The sequence below is a fragment of the Episyrphus balteatus genome, chromosome 4 (assembly GCF_945859705.1).
Source record: "Episyrphus balteatus chromosome 4, idEpiBalt1.1, whole genome shotgun sequence".
Classification (NCBI taxonomy): Eukaryota; Metazoa; Arthropoda; class Insecta; order Diptera; family Syrphidae; genus Episyrphus; species Episyrphus balteatus.
Genome location: NC_079137.1, coordinates 78,992,353 through 79,015,892, shown reverse-complemented (window position 1 = coordinate 79,015,892; position 23,540 = coordinate 78,992,353). Strand labels below are relative to the sequence as shown.

Genomic DNA, 23,540 nt, shown 5'->3' with positions numbered 1-23,540 from the left:
TTGTTTTTTTTTTTGTTGGCTTGGGTTGGTGGTCATTGCTCAAACAAACATCAGCGAGGATATCATCTTCCGCACACTTTCGTTACTCGTTGATGTATTTGCTCGATCTGTTGCTGATGCGGCCGCCAGCGAGTTTTCCGATTCCAATTCAAGCATTTGTTTGTGTTCTTCCAAAACAACATCGAAGGCTTCCTCATCTAATGCAACGCCTTTAATTGATGAAACTTCCCAGTATCTAAAAAGAATAAATATATGCTTTTCGTTATTTTATGTTCAAATAAGATTTTGTTTGGTTAAAATTAAATCACATAATGATATTCTGATCCTCAAGTTAGTGCTTATTTATATGCTACTATCTTTAAAGATCCTGACTTAGGCATGACATTTTTTGAGTATAACTTAAATACATACGTTGGGCCTAGGTTGGAGTCCCAAATTACATTCTATGCCATAGAAATCAGACCAAAAAATTTGTGGTTAATTTGAAAACCCATTTTATCTAGTTGAAAATTTTGTTTCTTTTGATTTACTCAAAATCTCTAAAGGTGAATAATATGGGTTTTGATTCTGATCCACACATTTTGAGTATCATAGATTTCACTCTCTTATGTCTATAGACATAAGTCCTCAGAAATTAGTAGGAAGATAATTTCGTTAAAAGATAACTTTTCTCCTGTCCCTGATGGTATCCCAGAAATTTTTGTTAAGTGTGGATTCACTCTGACTATCCCTTACTACCCTCTTTCGTCTTTCGCTTTCATAATAGATCGAGAGCCTACAGCAAATTTTGGGAGTTTTATAGCCTTATGCGTTCTAATGACGAATTCAAAAGTCTGGGAGACTTAAATCGGGGCTTTATAAGGTTTTCGGGGGGGTTAAACAACGACAGTATTCCAACTAATGTTGAACTAACACAAATTTACATTCTGAATATAAGGACTGATGCTCTGTCATTTCCCCTAATCGTGAATACCTCAATCTAACCGATGCAACAAATAGAACTGAAGATATATGCTTTTTAACTAACCATATTAGCTATATTCTTGGAGAGTTTTGAATTAAAAAAAAAAAAAAAAAACAAGAAATTAAATAGAAAAGTCTCCAAAACAAAGTCACTTAAACAGCTTATATCTTGACTTGTATTGTTCGCATCGTCAAGATTGATATCTTTGGGCTTAGCAGAAATAACAGAACATCAGTTCCTGTTTAAAGCATATGAATTGTTGTGAATTTAGCCAATTATATAAATTGGAAAACTGACGTTTTTCAACCCTCTTAAATCAATATAAAACCGCGATTTAAAGCTGCCAGACTTTTGAATTCGTCATTAGAACGCATAAGGCTATAAAACCGCATACTCAAATTTTGGTTATACCTCCACTCAAAAAATTTGCTGTGACTATAAGCAGACTTTCCATAAAAAAAAAAACAATAAAAATGAAAGCTCTAACTATCGGCCGATAGCTAAACTAACCTCTATCCCCCAAATATTTTGAAAGTATCGTATATGACACCCTTTATTTCCACTGTAAGTCAATCGTTTTACTATTTCAGCTTGGTTTCCTTAGAGGAAGATCTACAACGACGAATGTCACTCAGTTTGGCTCGACGACATGATGCACTTTGAAAAAAGACTATGTGAAGCTAATGCAATTAAAATTAAAAGCCTTAGTTTTCACACCATTTTTTATTTAATGGATTAAATTACTTGGAAAATCGAATTTACAAAATTTACAAATGATCCTAAGGGATGTCACGTAGGACCTCTTCTTATATTCTTTCCTTCAATCATTGTTTTTTCGCAAACGTCTGCCCTCTTCTCACAAAAATTTACCTTTTTAGCAATACACTCATTCCCATCGTTACCTTAATTCTTCAAATTATCGCGAAAGCAAATTCAAGCCTTCGTTTCAAAAGGTTTGGTCTCCCCACCAAATATTTATTCCCTCAGATTTGAAGCAGTGCAGCGAAGGTTACTCTACTTTGCCTTCCGCATATTTCCTTGGTCCTCTTATTTTGCCCCTCTCCCCCTTAGAAAACCGTTTCCTTTTAATTAACTTAGATGACCATAAATTTTGCATACAATTTGTCTTCTGAAGTTTGGACAGTCACCAAAATCGCAAAACTCGTCCGAATTTGAAAAATTACAAATTTTGTTTGGGGTATTTGCCATAAAGTTAAGAATGTTAATTTATTCCTCGATAAAAAAAAAATTGCAGGTGGCCATGGCACAGAGGAATGGGTAGATGACTTCAGAGCCAGACATCGTGGGTTCGAACCCAACGGTCGGCTCAGAAGTTTTTTCTAAAATCGCCAGCTTAACTGAGGCCACCTGTGCGATAACATGAGACAATTGTCAACGATGTCTCCCCTCTGTGCCACGTAGTTATGTGTTATATGTGTTTCTGTTGTTCTTTCTCTCTTTGTCTTTCTTTGTTGTATTAATGTCTTGTGCTGTATCAGCCAAATGGACTTAGTTTCCGAAGCTGCAGTGTGTCTAGTCCGGAAGATTTATCTTCTGATTAGATTAATATGTAATGTAATGTAATGTAAAAAAAAAATTTAAGTATTGGTCCGGTCTGGAAATTCTCCGGGCTTGAATGCCATAGAAAACGTCTTTTGGAGCTTATCCCCTTTTGTACGTTATTTTTTGTCAAAATTCAATAAATTTTTTAAGTTTTTTTAATTCAATTCGTATCTACATGATAAGTGTAAGTAAATGAGACAAAAAAAAATCGAGATGTTTCGACAAAAACTTTAAAAATTCAGCAACATGAATCAAAAAATTCCATTTTTTTCGCTTGGTGGGCCTAAAAATATGGCAAGGTACTGTATTCTCTCAGAATTGAAGCAGTGCAGCGAAGTTTCCTATACTTTGTCTTATTTCCGTTATAATTAAATACCTTTTTTGTGAATTTTTTACTGGCTAATGGAATTTTTCGGACTTCAGATTCGAGTTCAGCATCGCATAAACTTTCAAAAAAGTATATTTTGGTTCTTGTGGCAAAAAAAAGTTAACTTTGTTGATCAATGGGATGGACAGACTTTCCTAAAGAGGACTTTCTAATCTGTAGGATCTTTATCGTCACCACGGAAAATTGAGCTACCTAATTTATTTCTGAAAAACACAAACTTAATTGGAATCTTTATCTACATAATCCAATGAATCTATTGTATCTAATAAATGCAATCCAATACATTAAAGTCTTAAAATTTAATGAATCAGTTTTCAAGCATCACTAAATCTCTATCCCTAATAGAATACAAACAAACAAAATAAAATAAAATAAACTTACTTGGCATCCTTATATTTATCTGGAATGGCTTGTTGTGCCAATTCGGGTGCTCCAAGATGTGTTTTACTCAAATGCAAGATGATCTCTTTCATATCTTCCAACTTATATGAGGTAACTTCCTCTAGCTCTGGACACCAAATAGGAAAATCCAATATATAACGGGCTAAAGCAAGCGCTGCTGCTGAAACCAATGATGGCACATAAACCAAGTACGTATTTCCTTCCAGCAGAGAAAGTTCCGAAATATACTAAAAAACACATAAAATACAAAATAAAAACAAACCAAACAAATAAAATAAAAGACAAACAAAAACATCCTAAAGTATAATCTACTTAAAGTACCGAAATTTTGCATTTATGCTTACCTGGGCAAGGAATTTCACCTGATAGGGCATATCGTACAAAACTGCATACGTATTCAAAAATGCATACGATGTTGGTATGCACAAATCAAAGGACAAAATCTTCAAGATGATCTGCTCCATACGTAGTACCTGAGCTTTTGTGTACGTATCGTCGGTAATGAATACAAATTCACCAACATCTGGTGGATAGATTTCTTCATATTTTCTGTGTGTGTTCAAATAGAGAGACAAACAAAATGATGATAAAATAGATAGATACACAAAGAAAACAATACACATAAGCAAGGATTTTGTGTTGCTACTACTGCAGTTGCAGCAGCAGCAGCATCAGCACAAAATTTTGGATTCCTTTTGAGTTAGAGAAATTGAAGGGATAATCGATTATCGTATACTTACGATGCAATGTACATTGCAGCTGTACCAACAAGCTGTAACTTTCCCCGCACCACAGACATTTGACTTAAGAATCTATCGATATAGGAAACGGCCAGGTAGAGTGTTTCGGTGTCGAGTTTGTATTCTTCGGCAACTTCTACTAACCAATCGACTAGAATTGTTCGCATTGAGTTATTAATGTCCGGCTGGCGTTTCATGTAAGTTGGTTTTGGGCGATGTTTTTTCTTTAAGAAATAAGAGAAAAGAAAGAAAAAAAGAGTAAATAAAAAAGGTTTTAAAATGAGGTCAATATATGGATCATGGATGCCAAATATGGGACAAAAGTAGCAAGCTGAATGGTTATGTAATTTTCTTTGAACTATTGAATAACTCTCATTAGAATTTATTATATGTGACAGAAGCTTCTTTATACCTAGAATTTCTTTTGTTGTATAAAAAAATATGAAAAGAAAATTGTATGCTCTACTGAATCTTGAAAAAAAATCTGGTGTATTTATTTCCAGTTTGACATGACAGGACATCATTTTTTTTAAATGCATCCATTTGTGAATATAATTTGTAACGGGAACTTTAGGCAGATGTATCTGGTTGCAGCGGACTAACTCAAAAATCGATTTTCTACACTTTGTAATGCTAGGTATCAAGTTTCAGCTTTTATAAAAAGAGAAATTGCCGGCCCCTGGAAGACGAAGGCAATTGTATATCATTGACCAAACACAGGGTCTGCAAGGAGTAAAAAGAAGTCTTACGTTTCGCTACTAAATTTGTGAAGAACCTACCAAATAATAAAAAATTCGTTAAAATTTCAATGATAATTCTTCAAGCATTTAAGGTAATCGTCTGATGGGCTTCAAAGATCTTGCCCCAAATGGGCAGACCTATAAATTATATTAGTCTCGGCAAAATAATTAAGTACAATTGAACCGTAAGTTTTAAGAATAAGTCCATTTTGCATAACTGTTGGGAAAACGCAAAAAAAATAGAATAGCTTCTATATTTTACTGTTTTCAGATGTTTGACCTTAAGATAAAATAAAGATTATTTGGATTTGAGTCGAATGAGATAAAAATTTTATATCTATCGGTTTCTGGTAGACAGGTATAACGGTTTAAAAACGTTGGACTTATTCCGTTCTTAAAACTTACGGTTTGAAATTTCACCCTAAAGCCAAATTTCGAATGAAATAAACATATAATTCATTTAAAACAAACGTTTTAATGATAGCAATAGATTAACTATTGATAGAGTTTGACTATTCAAAACAAAAAAGTGTTATACATAGTAAAATAAATTTTTTTGTTGTGGTCTATTTTTACTTGAGTAAAACAAAAAATGGGAAAATAAAGATAGATTCGAATGGTCATTCTTCGGTTAGTTTTCAAATAAAAAACTTTTTGAGTCCATCATTTTGAAGGAAATTTAATCTTCTGTTTTTATTTAGAGCAATGCATATGAGATATGACTATAAAAAACTCAAAAACTCGCTTTTCTTGACTTTTTTTATGTTTTTGGTGGACTGTTTTTTTTTCAATTTTTAAAAAACATTTTTCCGATATCAAATTTGATTCTCTACAACAAGTTTTAAAATCAATGTATCAAAATTATGCTTTATTTACGAGATACATTGAAAAAACAAAAAAGGGGGCTTTTGCACTTATGTATATCTTCAATTTCCACCCACTCATTTAAAAGCACTCAGCGGTTTTATCTTCTCTTTTATAAACCATTCAACGTTTTCTGAAATTAAAACCCGTGCACGTCTAAGTTAATACAGAATCAATAGCCTGGAATCCGGGATTTATTCTGTTCTTCAAACTTATAAAATTTTTCAACACCTATAACTTCGACGCCAAAAATAATTTTGTTGTTTTTTTTTCAACTTTAGAAGATGTGTCTACGCCCAAAGATGAAATTTACATCAAAAAGTCCATTTCGGAAAAAGTGAACTTAAAATTTAAAAAAGAAACAGTTTGCTTTCGAAAATTAGAGGTTTTTCAAAGCCAGTTTGACGTGATAAAAGAAGGAAATCTTTCGATTTACGTGAATCGAATAGCAGAATAGGGCTGTTTAGTTTTCGAACGTTTCAACATCGAGACGGTCTTCAGATTTGTGCTCTATTGTTGATTATCAAAAGCTTTTAATTCTTTGTTCAAAACTGAGTACAATATCTTAATTTACTCTCGTATTTTTTTATAAGATTTTGATGAATAATAAGAAATATGACCCTGGTGAAGAAAAAAATGTTGCTCACGACCTCGGAATGTCTTCTAAATATTTTTAATTTAATCCAAATAATAGTGGCATGGTAAGCCTAGATGTTGAAATAAAGATGAGAAGTCTGAAGCCTTATGAACGAACAAGGAGAAGAAACAATTTAACACCTTTTTTAATACTTTTTCTTAAAGGCTTACTTTTTTTTACTGGGGGGATATTAAAACGATCAAAGCAATCTGATGAAAATAAATAGATTAATTTGCAAGTATTTTTTTTCTGAAAAATCAACAATGAACCTTACACTGGTCCTCTGCTGATAAGATAGTCTCATAACTTTTTAACTGAACGACCAACTGGTGTGGATAGTTTTCTAGCATATTTTAATCGAGGCAAAAACTTTTCAAATTTCTACAAATAAATGCAAAAGCTGTCAGAATATTGGAACAAATGATTTCATGATGATTGAAATTTAACTGAAATATGTATTTATATTTATGAACCCATTGGATTCGAAAACTCCAACGTTCTCCTAGGCGACTATGAATTCAAGGCCAACATTTTTATTTTCTTTACCAAAGGAAATGTAATTTCCATAAACTATAAAAATCAAAAAAGAACAACCACAATTTTTTTATTCAGTTTTTTAAATTGAACTTTCTTCAAAGGAAAAATAACAGTTAATCTTCTAACAAGTCGTTTTCCGAATCAATTCCTTTATAATTTCCTTTAACTTTTCTCATCTTCAATCTCACTCCCATTCTCGATTCTCTATCCATAACCCCATCATTCTATCAGCAAAAGTTCAATATAAAAATGGTGAATGGTGCTTTTTGTGTGCTGCTGTTGCTCCAGCACAAAGGACTGAAAAATAAATCCAAGCTCATAGCACTCAAGTACAACTGCAGATATAATGTATGTATTGTACAAGTACATACAACATTTAGATAGATGTATCTTTGAGTTCTTATCATGAATTCGATTGACTGGCAAACCATCAGCAACAGTATTAGAGCTTCAGAAGCAATTCTACTACTCCTCTGTGTGTGTTTGCACATTTTTCTCTCTTCTCCTTTCCAGAGATTTAGAATTTAAAGTATTTTTGTTCCTCCGAGCCTCGGAAGGATACAGACAAGTACATATACTATACACTAGTTGGGCATCATCATCATCGTCGTTAGGGGAATACCAAAGGAGTGGTGGGGGGAAGGACAAAATTTTGTCTTATCCTGAAAATACCCTCTGCAGCAGTAGAAGCAGCAGCAGCAAGACTGTAATTTCAATAGAATATGCAAAATGCAGATATTGTCCCCCTTTTTTCATTGTGGTGGTGGTAACAGTGCATTTGGAATTTTGAACTTCGTTTATCTATTCTTCTTATATTAAAGAGAATGTTAGACAGATTGTTGCTATTTCTGCATAAATTTACATTTTTTTTTTTGTTTTTTGCTTTATTTTGGCAGAAAAGAAGATTGAGATTACGTGATTTTTGTACAAAATATGTTCATAGTTTCTCCTTTGTTTTTTTTTTAGAGAATAACGTTGAATGCTTTTATACATATTGAGTGGAAGCTAATTTTGCTGACATAAATTATTCTCCAGTTTAGGGAGGATGAATTTGCCTTCTTATCTCTCACCTAATTAGGTTGCGACATAAGTGATTAATTATTTAGTTTAATGTTTAAGTAAGAATATATTGAAGCTGGATGGGAATCAGCAAATCAGTTGAATTAACTAACTAGCAACCACTTACCAACCCCTAATCGTGTCTTTTACGTTTGCGGTAGTGACAGCAAGCTTAACTACACAAAAATAGGGTTATAAAAGTGTTTTGGTAGTATTTTTTGTCTGTTTTGTTGTTGTTGTTGAGAGATGAAAGGAAGATTTCTGTTTAGGGAGAAGGGATATAAATGAGTCAGAAGAGTTATAAATGAATTATATTTGGTTAACTATAAGATGACTTCCCATAGAGTTTGGCTTTAAGAACTTAAAAAACTTTTGTTTTTGTCAATCAAGAGTCATCTACTCGTTGAAAGAGGTTCCACTTCCTAATCTAGATTGAAAGAAGAGCATCCATTCAAGGTTTTTTGACTACTCTCAACATGTCAAAGACAAAAGGAGTTAATAAAATTGAGGAGAATTTTAAAAAGGATGCAGTTTTGAATATTACAGTAAAGTAATTCACATTCTTATAGTGTGCCTGACAAAGGAATCTATACTTTAAATTACATTTGAAATTGGGGTCAAGGATAAACTGGGTAGAATTCTTCAAAGCGAGAGTATAATTAGGGTTGTGTTATTTTAGAAGAAGAATGCAAGAGGATATTTTGGGTGGAGCAAATTATAACAGTGTTTCAAAGACTAAAATAGTTTGTCTGTGAATTCCATTCATGTGTGTTACAAGCAGTTTTGGATAAAGAATAAAAAGCTGTTCAGTTTTCTTGATTGCATGACACAAGTACATTTTTTATGTTGCTCAGTTTTTAAAAGTTTTGTCGGAGTAGCTAACATATTTCTGATCACTTATATACTCATCTATAATATACGGGCTGAATAAAAAATAAAATGCACGACTTGGTCGCACGTACTTGCTCTTGCAGTACAAGGCATTTTTAGGTTAGTTAACTTGTAGATTATAAGAGCTGCCTCTATAAAAAATTTAATGAAATTTGGTTGATGTAGGGGAAGAGCCGACATTTAGGGCAATATTTTGTTAAATGAAGATTTTTGTATTTGACTTTTTTGAGAAAAACTAAAAATGCAGTTTTATTCTAATTGCTTTGAATATGACGTTTGCAAAGTTTAATCAAAATTGTTAGAGCCATTTTCGTTTAATTTGCTATATTTTGAAAAATTTGTATTGGAGGTTCACTTTCTAAGCTAGATACATACATATGTATAAAAAAAAAAACCTTTCACAGTTCCATAAAAATCGAGGCCCACTTTTTGAACTTCTCCATCATCGTAATGTTGGTTTTAATTAAAACCTCAATTTTTATTTCGATACGAGCAAGTAAAAAGTAAAAATAATCATACATTTTGATAGTTGATAGTTAAAGTAAAATACAGAAAGGAAATGGATCTTTTTTCAATTTTCAATACTTGTAGTTTTGACTTTGATATTATTTTGCCACTTAGCATAAAGCTTTTCTGCAGTAGTTTTGAACTGATTTATTAGCAAACCAGTCCAATCCTTCTATTTTTTCACTGAACAATAATGTGAAATTTTTGGAGAGAACCCCATTTTGCTTTGATATAGAAGAATTCGTAGAATGCAAACGCTCTTTTTTGTATTGGTCCTGTGTCATTATGTTTCCCACAATGTTAAAAGGAAAAACCTATTTGCATCTCATTTTTAAAATAAAACAGTGGAACTATGTACATATGTACATCATTTAAATGATATTATGACTTCCAAGTCGAACATTTTGGCAATCACTCATTTCGTAGTATTGCGATTGGAAAACTTAGAATTCTAGATTTCCTGAATGTGATAGCCAAGAATTGCAGATTAAAGGCAAGCTTTAAATAGAATTCCACAAATCTTCGTTTTCAAGCTTGGGGACTTCTTCATCAATTATGTCTTATACAAATTTTCGAAGATAATTCCAAACTAACCACCAACTTCCCTTGTCATCCCAAAATTCAAAAAATAATTCCTTTTTCTTTTAGTTTTTTTTTATACCTAGAATTATTGGCTAGTTTTAGTAAGTGAATATAAAATTTAAAAAAAAAACAAACCAATACCTAACACATTATCTTTAACGCCACGGTTACCCAAAATTCCAAAACAATTGCAAGAGATTCAACAAAAGATAAATGGAATGTGTCCATTGAAGCGTTTGGCTTTAGGTTAGTTTCCTTACACAAAATCCGGATTTATTTTTATATTTTCTAAGAAAAAAAAAGATCCTTCCTTTAAAAATGACGGCGCTGCTCGGGTCATAAATTGGATTATATTATACTTTGTATTGCATTTTATGACACTTTCTTCCTTTTTTTTCCTTTTTTCCCGTTACATAGGAATAGTAATACAATTCAATTCCTTTTCAAAGAACAATCAGAACAAAACAAATAACTATCTAACATGATTTTTCATGGATCCAAGGATATTATAAATAGAAAAGAACCTTGGAATATCTAAAAATAGGAATAGAAAAAATATATCTGCCACTATTTCCCAACATGTCTGGGCAAACTTTCAATGTGTCGTTCTATCTTATTTGTTCACTTACACAACACTTTTGATAGAACATAAACTGGCATTAGGCCGTTGGCAAAAACACTACTCTCGTCCTCATTGTTCTAGTTGTTGTCGTTTTCGATAGAAGAGGCAACTCCAATTGTACTTTTAGTTCTTACAACTTACTTTTACCATAAAATTGCTTAAAGGCGCCTTTGGCGAAATGTCGTTAGTTTGTGAAACACATTTGACAACGACTACAAGGCGATAGGTGCATTAAAATGAGAACACAAATGGTTACAGAAGTCGGTCATGGTTGGTATTGTATAGATAAGAGAGACCCAAAGTGGACACGTTAAAATATCAAAAAAAAAAAAAAAATAAACGAGAGGATAGTGTTCTTCTGCACCTCTGGTGGTAAGAGAGACAATAAACAACTTTTCAGCACCTTTAGGCACACAGTCATGATATGGGAGAGGTAAAGAAGTTAAAATAAGTCGAATATCATCACATGGCGTGGTTGCAAAAAAAATATTCCATAAGTACTTAGGTTCTTATGTAATTCTTTTTTTTTTTTTTTTTGTAAATGTGTCACAGTCAATAATGTTTAAATTGGTTAGCCCATTGAACTTTTTTGAATACGATTTCATAACAAAAGAATTCATAATCACAAATTCGACCCCTGGTCAGAAATAAATATTTGAGGTAGGCAACAGCAGACAGACTTATTATTCACAGCAAGCTGCTTGCTGTCCACAAGAAAGAGATAATTTTTCAGAGAGGAGTATTTATCAGAGCGAATTCTTTTGTTTGATTATTTTTTAAATATAATGTGCCGCGTAAGGAAAAGGAAAAAGTGAGCCTACTATTTTCTAAAAACTAATTGACATCCTTTTTTGTATAAAGATGATTATGCTCCATACTTGTTTTTTTTTTTTTTTTTCTTTCATTTCTTTTTTTTTAAATAATAAAAGTGCAGTTTACTCACTCCATCTGCTTCGAAGAGGATATTAACATTTGTACCTTTTTATACCTGCTAATGATATGGTCATGGTACAGTGAACTCATGTGCCGCAAGTCTATTTATCGCAACAGGATTTTCAGGATTTAATGAGTTTGCTAGGAGTTAATTAAGGAAGGATTCATCTTTACAAAGAAAATATGATAAATTGAAGTTATCACTTTAAATATTGGGTTTTTAATGAGTATGTTTCATTATGTTTAAAATATATCTCGTTCGAATGGCATTGAAACTAAATTAAAGTCATTTAAATCAACACAAGATACTTAAGTAGAAGAACACTCGTATGCTAGGTCAGAAGGTCTTCCACATAAAAGGCTCTTTTGACGTTGAAGAAGCAATAAGAACATCGATTATATCGAAGTAGATTTTTATGTAAGAGGAGAGTAATGAAAGGAACACGGACTTATTTTATCAGTCTTATCGAGAATGAATTTATATAGGGCTAAGTGCAGAATGAGGTTGCGACATGAATTCTATATATAATTTTGTAAGGTTAAACTTCTATCTAGGACAACTAGTGCGGCTCAAAAATGAAATATGGAGTTGTTGCGAGTGCGGGTGTCTTTTCTGAATTAGTTGTTGTATCATAACTTTAAAACAACAACGGGTTTGATTTGTACCTGCGGTACTCTTGAAGCACGGAGTTAATGGTTTGATAGTGCATGGAAATTAATCAAATATGAGCGGGAAATAACTTGCCTGATGAATGGGCAAACAACTCAATATGATATACGTTTAAAAAAGCGATCACATCTCTTGCAAAAACAACCAGAGTAAAATAATCAATATTTAGTGACAAAAGGTTTAATTTCTATCACGGCATTTCAAACACGAGGTATTGCTCCAATTAAATTTTGTTAAATAGTTAACGGTTTCATTCGAAGCCTTTTCATATCACATTCTGCAATTCAAACCTTTTCTCGATTAATTTTGCGTTAGAGGATCTTGCATAGATTTTCTTTTGGCTTAAAATCTATTATGTTGCACTTTTCGGAATGGAAAAAGTCATTTGGTTGAGCCTGTCAGCACGACAATGACTAAAAACACACAGAAACGCCAGTCAGAACGCGGATGACAATACTTCACTCGATTTTAAGCCAAAAGAAAATCTATACAAGATCGTCTAAAGCAAATGATCCCAAATTGACAGTTATAGGGCTTAGTACCTGAGTGAAGAATTGAGTTGATACCAATTTGAGTACTTACTTTAGGACTAGGACCTGTTTTAGCGTAAGCACTTGTTCTACAAACTAGCGTAAGCGCTTCTCCTATAAAACCCCTTATTCTGCCAGTCCTAATTTTTGGCAACCGAATATTAATTCTTTGGTAGAAAGGAGTGTTAGTATTTGGCGGATATTCGATCCTGCGTGCGAGAATTGAGTTGATACCGATTTGAGTACTTACTTTAGGACTAGGACCTGTTTTAGCGTAAACGCTTGTTCTACAAATAAGCGTAAGCGCTTCTCCTATAAAACCCGAATTCTGCCAGTGCTAATTTTTGGCAACCGAATATTAAGTCTTTGGTAGAAAGGAGTGTTAGTATTCGGCGAATATTCGATCCTGCGTGCGAGAAGTGCAAAAGCATATGTAGGAGAAAATACAATAACAACAAGCTGTACCAAGATATGGGTGTTGTCCAAATTACATTTGCACGGCCACATGAACCAAATGGACAAAATACCACAGCCAAATTTTCAAATCCTAGCCCTCAAGTGCAAGAGAGGGTACTGTAATTTGGAAAGTATTCAAAATACTACAGTGAATTCTCTACTAAAAGAGGAATGTAGCTAGGTAAGGTTAGGTTAGGTTATAGTGGTTGTCAGGTAAAGTACCCGTTACACTTAAACCCATAGGGGTCATTGTGATACCACAAAAGACTAACAAGTTAGGAACTCACTAGCCGAACCAGGAATGTAGCTATCTTAACAGACAATCTCGGTTCTTTTCATATTGGCTAGTTGTTGTTTGAACATCTGATTGACTATATGTTTTAAGGAAAGTTATTCTTACATATATGTATTTTAAAATAACTTAGTTATCTTTTTTATTTAAAGAAGTTGCGAAAGATTTGAACACTTCTGAAATACTTTTTTCTAGCTGGTAATCCTAATTCTCTCTGATATATCTTTCATTCTCAAAATCAAACAAAACTAAAAATTCTCAACCAAAAATAAATGCTCTTTCATCAACCATTTCTTTACTTTTTTTTTGTACACATGTTTGCCAATTTGTTTGCGGAATTTCTGCATTGATACGTATCTTATTGCAAAGCATCCAAAACAAGCCATCATTACACTTGAGTGAACACAGAATACAACACAACTCTATGTGAGAGTTGAAAAATTTTAGCAACAATCACACGCCAATCATAAATAAATTCAATTCTTTTGAAAAAATAAAAACATATACGTTCCCATTTTGCACTTGAATAAGATGGGGTAAAATCATAAATAACAACTTCCTTGTTTCATTACTCTCTTCCTTCTGTGCAATCAAAGCAGAGACGAGTTTTTCAACAGGTAGACGACGACACACGGCAGTCTATAGACATTCCCACCCTGTCTTGAGCCACTCACCCTGATTTTTGTATTTTTTTTTTTTTTTTGTTCTTTTTGGCTTGCAGTTGTCAATCCTCTCTGAGAAGAGGAGAAAAATTTCGCGCCCAAAATTCAATCGCACATTTTTAGAGGTATACAAACATGAGGACAATAAACAAACATTGAGTTCAAAAGGAAAAAAAATCTTTTGTGGGTCCTTTGCACTTTTTTTGCCTCTATCTTGTCTCCCAGTTGATGTGGGAATCTGTTTTTTTGTTAAGACACATACAACTCAGACTTAAGTTACTTACCTCACTCTCCCTAAAATAATCCAAAATAGAATTCTGATATTCCACAACTTCAAAGAATCGTTCACGATCATTTTTGGGCAATGGTGATGTGATTATTCTCTTTGTATGGGTATCATCGTCAATTATGTTTGATCTATCAATGGACATTGGTGAGAGTGCATCTGTAATGGACATTGGTGTTTCCAACATTGAATCATGGCCACTTTCTTCGGGAACTTCTTGTAGAGGTTTCCTTTAAAAATAAGTAATAAATGATTAAATTTATTATCAAGGTGAAAGTTTTTTTTAAACAAACCTATCTTCCAAAGGTTTGCGAGTCTTGTTGTTGACTTCTTCTGTAGCCACTTTTTCATCTTCGTACACTGAAAAAGCTTTGAATTGCTGTTCAACTGGTGTTGTACCAGTAAATTTTTTCTGCTGCTGATATCGGGGTATTCCAGCATTCTCATCATTTTTAGCTCCAATTTTAATATCCCGAAGTGCCTAAGATATAAAAAAGAAAAAACAAACAAACGGGATGTTAATACTCGTCATAGAGATAAGAACTTAAACCTAAATACAAAAACATTGCTGTCGGATACATGCTATAGCAATTTATCATAATTTAATGCAAAATATAATTACATAACATTCGTGCTAAAAAAAATCAGCACTTTCATTTTAGGAAGTTATTTTGGCAATGAGTATTCCTAGTGAGATCTTGTAGAAAAGATTTCTTGCAATATCGAGATTTATACTGCTTGAGATAAGGTCTCAAGTGAATCATGATAACTACTTGTTGCAAAAATTGTTTGGTTGCTGTGTCTCAAGTACTGAAACACTGATATGCGAAAAGGGCTGTGATTAGTTAATCAAAAACCATGAATGAGAGTGACTTTTATCTTTACTCTTTTTTTAGCAAAATAAAACAAAAACAACTGCTCCATGAACGTGAAATGTCGACTTACCGAAGTAAGAATAGTGCTACACACAAAATAACACCTAGTCTATTAATTTCTTTAATTTTTTTGCAATAACTGTGCAGAATTTTAATGGACATGGAACTAAAAAATTGTTTGCACTACAACAATTCATAATTTGTAACAGATAGGAATGATTTTAGTGGAAACATTAGTTTCTGAATGAGTAAGTCGATAAAGAATATTAACTTATTTTAACCATGTGAATGTTCTTGGTCCTGTTATTTTATTATGAAATTGACCTTTTTATTATAAGGAATGGACATACCAAGTCCAAGTCAACACTACATTTGAAAAATGTGTAATACTGCAATAGTTTTTTCTAAGTAGGTTTTTAGTAGGTATTGAGATCAGAATATTGCCTTCAAAAAAGTTCTTTTCTGTTATTGGGCCCCTATCGTGCATAGAAATTTATTTTGAAAAGAAGTTCTCATTTGCAACTAGTAAAAGAAACAGTCCATCACCTCTGTAAACATAACACTAACTTTATTTTACATTCGATTGTTTCAATTTTTGGTTCACTCAATTTAGAAAGCTAATTTAGAAAGCCTCTCTCGAAAGAAATCCAATTCAAGACATCTTTTGTTTTAAACCCATCATATCTTTTTAAAGAGTGGAGTAGGTTAATTTATATTCTAAAAGTGTTTCAATTGAGGTTTTTGGGGGACTGTGACTCATTCACACTGCTATTGGTAAAAAGGATCACCTGTCTTATACATTTCTACATGAGCATAATGTATGTATTTATGTACAAATGTACCAACTACGCATAGAATTCAAAATATGTGCCTATTTTAGAAGAAAAAAATTAAAAATTCACATTACCGTAAGGTAATTAATGCTTCTTAAAAAATATAAATAAGTTTCCGATAAATTATCTTATTTTTTTTTTTTCTCAAATATCTAAAGTCTATGATTAATAAAAACCAACTTTTTCAGATTCCATTCACGTTCGTTAAAAAAAAGTCCCAAAATCTTTCTGTATGTGCAGGTACCTATATGTGATAAAGACTTCTTTAGGTATTCATTGCAAATTTTTGATACAAAAATGCATAAAATAGAAGCAGTCAACTATTTCCATACATTTTATGTAGATGATACACACATGTGCGAAGAATAATAATTGGTTACGCCTCGACGCGCTCCACTAACCCTCAAAATTGTTTTGCATTTAAACCTAAGTGAAAAAAAAGTAGCAAAAATGCTTGTCAATGCAGTGCAATGCGCTTCTATAAACATAAGTTGAACGATTTATGTGTGAAAAAAAAAGTAGAGTGATGCAATAAACATAACCAAGTTCTTTTGCATTGTCATTCTTCATGGTCTGACTAAGTACATATTTGCACTGGCAAGTTTCCTTTTTCACTATAAAATGAACATGAGGTCTAAGTACCTGTACTTTTTTTTAATGACATACCTATTAGACTAAAGGACCCCGCACATTTTGTATGGGAAGTGGACCTCGGTGAAATTGTCTGAAATTTTAGTATGTTGTTCCCTTGATCAAAAATCGATATGGGCAGAAAGTCGAAAAATGGACAGTTTTAAAGATAACGGGGTTTTTCCGATGACTATCTCAAACCTTTTATGAGGGATATTAGTGCCTTAAAAAAGTGTCCCTTTTTTTTAATTTCATTTTTCTTGAAGAAAAAGTACAAATTAGTAGAAAAACTATATTTTGATATATAAAATAAACATTTTTTACTTTTACAAGTTTGAAACCCAAATTTGGATCGAATTGTTTACAAATCACGGTAACATTGTGGTTAAAATTAATTTTTCTCTGTGATTTAACTTCATAGGAGACTTACGGTGTTCCTATAGTTTCAAATAGGAATATCAGAGATTTTACAAATAAAACTGAAATTTGCAGTAAAGTAACGCAGTTGTTTGGTTTTTATCACTTTCTGTTTAAACTGTCATAAATATAGAAATGTTATTCCAAAAATATCGGTGCAAATGTTATTTTATAATAGATTAAAGTAGGTAGGTATAACCATTCTATGTCAACTAAAATATATGAAAATAAATTGATAAAAATTTCTATTTTTGTCTTTCGGTGGAGCTAACCTATGACTAATAGCCATTAAACGAAATGAGATTTTGTTGCAAAAAATCGACTCTTGAAAAGCTGAATCTCAAATTTTTAGTAAAACCCTTATAGTTATTGAGTTTTACTTTCGCGTTAACTTCATAAGTTCTTTTCAATGAGGAAATGATAAACTCAGAACAGGACAAGGCAGAACAGTTTCGTGAAAATGTCCGAACAGTCAAGAACAACATTTCTCACGAATATGTTCTAAATATCCCGACTCAAAAGCAAAAACATAAAAAACTCCTGGTTTTAAACTGTTCCGAAAAGCGTCAATGAATCGCAAACTAAAACAGTTTGGACCAGAAAAACCTCATTAAATAAAAGCTTTACTTTTCTGTTAGGAAGAGTTCAGAACAACGCACATAGAAGTATTCTCAGTAAAAACCTGGTCAAAAGTCGATTTTCTGAAAACCAAAATTGACACCAAAAAGTTTGGCAAAATGGGTGCAAAATATACATGGGTCAGTATGCTGCACTTATATTTTTTTTTTGTTTTTAGATCGTGTCGCTTTAAAAAATGAGTTAAAATTTAACTGTTACATATACCTAATTTGTATTTCAATCCGAGGTACTTTGGTCAGTGTTATTCAATATCGAAATGTTGTGATAGAAATGTAAACAAAATTTAAATGAAAAATTCTTCTTCAGTTTTATTAACGATATTAATAAAATTTTGGAAATATAAAATGGTGTTTTCTATTTCAGTTCGGACTTAGAACTGTTGAAATACGACACTTAATATAAATCTACTGTGTGTTGATTTGAATCTAAGTTAACAATTTATTATTTTATTTTTCTTGTCAATAATTTTCTATTTTGAATTTCACTTCTTGTAAACTGCGAATTGAGTTGGATTGTTTCTTTATACATATTAAATAAACTTAATTATATTTATTGTTATTATCTGGAATTGGTTTTAATTCAATAAGAGAAGTCAACAAGAACTAGTATCTAAAAACTTGATATTTTTGTTAAGTTATTATTTGATCTTTAATGATTATGTGTATTTTAGTTTGGCTGATCTTAAATAAGATTAAGGTAGGGAGAAAACAGTCTGAGAATTGCTTAAAAGGCATAGGGAAAAAAATTGAGCAAAATAATGTCGACAGGCCATTAATCAAATTTACGGGTTTTTAGTAAAAAAAAAAAATTAAAATAACAAAAACTAGGTTTATATTGTATTTTATTGTAGGAATACTAATTTTAAATAGAAATAATAACAAAAAACACGAAAAATAATTTTGGCCAAGTTTTTGATGAAAATACTCCTATGTGCAAAGTCTTTGAACACACTAATAAATATCCAATCCAATCCAATATTTTATTCGACAAAGGTCAGTTATCTAACCATAAAGCCTGGTACGCAGCTCGCGCTAAATTTTAGCCGAGATAAAATTCCCATACATGTTATCGATAATTTGTATGAGACTCATTTTAGCTCGGATAAAATTTTCCGATAATTTGTATGGGAGCTAAAATTTAGCGCGAGCTGCGTACCAGGCTTAACTGTCCACAATTTATCTATCTATCGGAAATTGATAGAGGGCCTTACCAATAATGAATCGCTAAACACACGTTTAAGTATCGTCGGGTTAAATTTTACCGTCGTGTTAAATTGGGTGTATACTAATAATCAAAATAAATACGCGTTTAACTAATTGTGCTTCTATTACCAGATCTATTACATTTGTTGTCAAAATGACACCATTAAAGTGACATTTTTTGCATGTTAAGAACAAAAACATAACCACAAAATACCTTCATATATTTTTATTTTGGTTGTAAAAGTTAAAAAATGGAGCCTAAGCAAGAAGGCCAAAAGTGCATAAAAAAAAACTTCATCTATCGTGAAGTATGACGATGAAAATTTGCAGATCTATTTCTTTTTAAGTTTTCTTTTTCAGCCTTTTCTGAAAGTAATGAATATTTATTAATAAAAAAGAGAAATATTAATAAACAAATAAATTTTTCAATTTACTTATTTAATAATTTGCCTCCAATATTATTAATTTTTCTCAACAATTTGTTGACTTGACAAATGTTTTTTTTTTGCCGTCAAATGACAGGGCAAATCGTGCGTTTTAATTTAACCGTGCGTTTATAGTTGAGTTTCCCAACTATAAAATTAACGTGGCGTTAACCCTTAACCTGACTATTAAATTGGTTATTGGTATGGAGAAATATTTAAAGCTCAGTTAAATATTTAACTGAGCTTTAAATTTGATTATTAGTAAGGCCCAGAAAGTTTGGAGATATTAGGCCATATATTCATAGTTCTTTCATAAGCTGTTACTTTCTTTTTTCTAAGATAGACTGAGGTTCATCTTATTCATAGACAATTTAGACCCATTTCTAAATAATTTTTCTATGGAAGAGCTGCTTCTAACTTGGGTAATAACTTTATACTCCAGTCTATGTTAGAATCGCTTTTAAATTATGACTATGAATATGGCCATTGTCTTTATAGCTTTTAGTTCTTAAAAAAAAAGTTGGCAAAATACTTTTATTGCCATAAATACATCAACTAGTCATAACTGTTTTACAAAAAAGGTAAGATAAATTATACATTTCTTTGGTTCTTCATCAAAAAAAAAAAACAACATTTCTTTATTTGGTAATACAAAATTGTTTTTGTAAATAACATTTCCTTTATCTTCAAACAAAGAAAAATGAACAAAAACTGTTATCAAAAAATTTCCCTCCCAAAAAGCGGCTAGAAAAAAAAATTCAAACTCTAAAAAATCCGTTGCTAGACCAAACCAACAACTAGCCCATAACGGCATTAGATTCAAATTTTCAAATAAATAATATTCCCCCCATAGAGTGAGTACATTTTTACAGGTTATGTTGAAAGAGCTGACACTGACTGATAAAGACGAATACCTGAAGAAGGAAGGAGAAAAATACTTACAGTTGCTTTAGGATTAGCTGCTACTCCACCGCCAACATTCCGGGAATTATTTGCTCCACTGGTGCTTAAAACGGCAAACCGTTTATCCTTGCCTCCGAGTGCAGTTAAATTAGCCTTTCCACGAGCGATGTTTTCTTTGCGAGAAGCAATATAAGCGGCGTTCTCCTTTTCTGTGTCTTGATGAATTTGAAATGTCGCCATTTTACTTTTTTTTTCGTTTTTGTTTGTCCTTTAAATTTAGCTCTTTTCTTTTATAAAATTATAAAATATCTTTTCAAAATCTTTGAAAGGATATTCAATTGTTTCTCAAATTTAAAAAAAAATGATTAACACAAAAAAACAAAGTAAAAAAACACAAATTAAAAATTGAGACACAGAATTGCGATGGAATGCGACATGAATTTTTATATGTTTAAGCGCTGCACCCCACTCACAAGCAACACACGAGAGGACAAGAGAGAAAAAAAAGGAAAGCGATCACAGAGAGGCAACAAGGAAACAACGAAACTATTTTAAGTTTCTATTTTATCAATTTTAGTAAATAATATTCATTTTGGACTTAATATTTTGTTTGGATTCGCAAACTTTGGAAAATATTCAAAATATCAGAAAAAAAAACTAGATAACTGGATCTTGTTGGTCGTGCGGCGATCTTCGATATTATATTTGTGACTTTGTCCGATGATGATGATTGATGAATTGATGACGATTTTACTGCTGGCTCAAGAAGATAGAAGATGCTTGATGAATTCTGAACAAAAAAAACTGTGCAACTTTTGTTTCTTTTTTCTTGTTTTAGTTTTGTTTAGGAGGAGACAATTGCTTTCCTTTTCATTTCAAAGGGATTTTTATGGGAGTAAAATTGATCGAGTATCGCAATTTATCTCTCTCTCATTTTTCAAAGGTGCTCGTTTTTTTTTTTACTCAATTCTCAATTTTTGTATAGATAGTTGTCTCTGTTGCACTTATTTGTGTGGGGGTTATTTTTGGTGTTTGTTTGTTTTTGATTTTGTGTGAGAGTAAATGATGAGTAAATGAGAAACAACTATATAGGGTGTGTAGAAATTTTGGTGGTTGATTTTTGTTGTGTATTTGCAGCTGTTGAAAAGAGAGAGAGAGAGAGGGAGAGTATTTTGTTTGGCGCGCGCGGTTCAAAAAATAAATTGTGGATGGTGGAATGCACATGTTTATCCAGATTTAAGAGGTGTTCAGAAAATGAGATGGTGATGTAACTAGAAGTTATTAGACCGAGAGCCCACAGCAAATTTTGGAAGTGGAGGTATAACCAAAATGTGAGTATGCAGTTTTATAGCCTTTTCCATTCTAATAACGAATTCAAAAGTCTGGCAGCTTTAAATCGCGGCTTTATATGGTTTCCGAGGTGGTAAATATAGCGAGTTTTGAAACTAATGTGAGTAGGCTCAATTAACACAAAATAGCATTCTGGATATAAGGACTGATGCTCTGTCATTTCCCCAAAGCCTGAAGATATCAATCTTGAAGATGCGATGAATAGAACTCAAGATATAAACTGTTTAAACGGCTATGTTTTGGAGACTTTGATGTTTAATTTTTTGTTTGTTATTTTGAATTCAGAACTCCAAAAAAACTCCAAAAATAGAGCCCTTATGGTTACTTTAAAAAGCTTATATCTTGAGTACTACTTATCGCATCTTCAAGATTGATGTCTTCAGCCTTTGGGGAAATGACAGAGCATCAGTATTTATATCCAGAATGCTATTTTGTGTTAATTAATTCTACTCACATTAATTTGAAAACTCGCGATATTTAACCCCTCGGAATCCATATAAAGCCGCGATTTAAAGATGCCAGACTTTTGAATTCGTTATTAGAATGCATAAGGCTATAAAACTGCATACTCACATTTTGGTTATACCTCCACTCCCAAAATTTGCTGTGGGCTCTTAGACTATATGCCAAGTTGATGAAAATTAAAGACGTTATTTTTAAATTATTTGAAATAACAAATAAATAGTAAATTTTATTACTTGTTAAGGCATAACTACATACACCACTTTTTGAAAAAGTACAAAAGTGAAAAGATTTTTATTCTAGCTATCGCAATTGTTTTTTGATAAAGAGTGTACAAATTGTTTTTTAGACCAAAAAATAAGTTTGAAAATTTTCACTTTTGTACTTTTTCACTTTTTGAGCCAATGTAGTTAAGGCTTTAGTTTCAAGAACGCATAAAAGAAAATATAGAGAGAAATTTCAATGACCTTAGGATCTATTGTGCTCCCAATCAGTTTCTAACAGCTCTATCTATTTTATTTTCCTTGAGCAGTTTGAGAAATGGTTTGTTTAATCCCTCGTCGGCTCTCAAAGGAGAGGTACGTAACTTTGATATAATGAAAGCCGTGTGCGAATTGCTTTAAAATGTTGGTTAAAATTTGACGTTTGGTCAAATTTTGACACTAGTGTGGTAAATAAAATGGGTTAAAATTTACCCAGTTGCGGAGCAGGGTAAAATTTGACGTTTCTCAAGATAGAAAGATGAAGATAGATTTGAAATTATTTTTGTTATAATGCGTTGATATTTTAAGAAATGTAAAAGTATTAATACAAAGTACTTCCTCAAATTACACTGCACAACAAGGTTCTGGATGAATAAACTTTACAATACTTTTCCAAGGGTTTTTGGTATGCTGAACTCGAATCCGGTTTCAGAAATGTTCTATCAGCTCTAGTTTTTGAAATATTGCCATTAGAAAATGCAAAAACACGTTTTTGGGCTGATAGCTCTGGTCAACAAAATTTAAATATTTTTAATATGAATAAACCAAAGTATACTTTTCCAATAGTTTTTGGTATGCTTAACTCCAATATGAAGTCAGAAATATTCTATCAATCTTAGTTCTTGAAATATTGCCGTAAGAATTTGCGAAAAAAGCGTGTTTTGGCTGTTTTTGAGGTTATGCTATGATGTGAGGTACCTTATTTCAAAACAATTTTTAACGCTTTCTATAAGAACTGTTTTCCTTCTTTTAAAATCTGTTTAAATCTTTCCGATATCTGTTTTATTATCCGAGATATCTTTAGTTTAAGTACGTGTGTTTTGGCTTATTTTATCAATAACGTTATTTCAAACTGCAGTAACTTCAAATTAAAATATCTCGGATTATAAAAAAGATATCGCAAAGATTTAAACAGATTTTTAAAGAACAAAAGCAATTATTTATACAAACCTTCAAAAAGAGTGTTGAAAAAATTCCCTCACAATGCAGCATAACT

At 32.0% G+C, this 23,540-nt stretch overlaps 1 protein-coding gene across 1 annotated transcript; it reads right to left on the bottom strand.

Annotated features, from left to right (window-relative positions):
- On the bottom strand, positions 1-20,997 carry LOC129919571 (G2/mitotic-specific cyclin-A). Its single transcript, XM_056000504.1, has 7 exons — positions 20,289-20,997; positions 14,619-14,806; positions 14,324-14,555; positions 4,058-4,281; positions 3,662-3,866; positions 3,297-3,544; positions 1-235 (listed from the first exon to the last, which is right to left on the bottom strand). The coding sequence occupies exons 1-7, from the start codon at positions 20,487-20,489 to the stop codon at positions 40-42; spliced, it is 1,494 nt and encodes a 497-aa protein (XP_055856479.1). The 5' UTR covers positions 20,490-20,997; the 3' UTR covers positions 1-39.
- Positions 20,998-23,540: the final 2,543 nt, after the last annotated feature.

What these genes read in the sequence shown, in the direction of transcription:
- LOC129919571 (XM_056000504.1), bottom strand. Translation starts at nt 20,489, where the DNA reads ATGGCGACATTTCAAATTCATCAAGACACAGAAAAGGAGAACGCCGCT. An exon ending in ATTATTTTAGGGAGAGTGAG is followed by an intron (nt 4,282 to 14,323) that starts GTAAGTAACTTA and finishes TATTTCTTAAAG; the next exon opens with AAAAAACATCGCCCAAAACC. An exon ending in GATAAATATAAGGATGCCAA is followed by an intron (nt 236 to 3,296) that starts GTAAGTTTATTT and finishes TATTCTTTTTAG; the next exon opens with ATACTGGGAAGTTTCATCAA.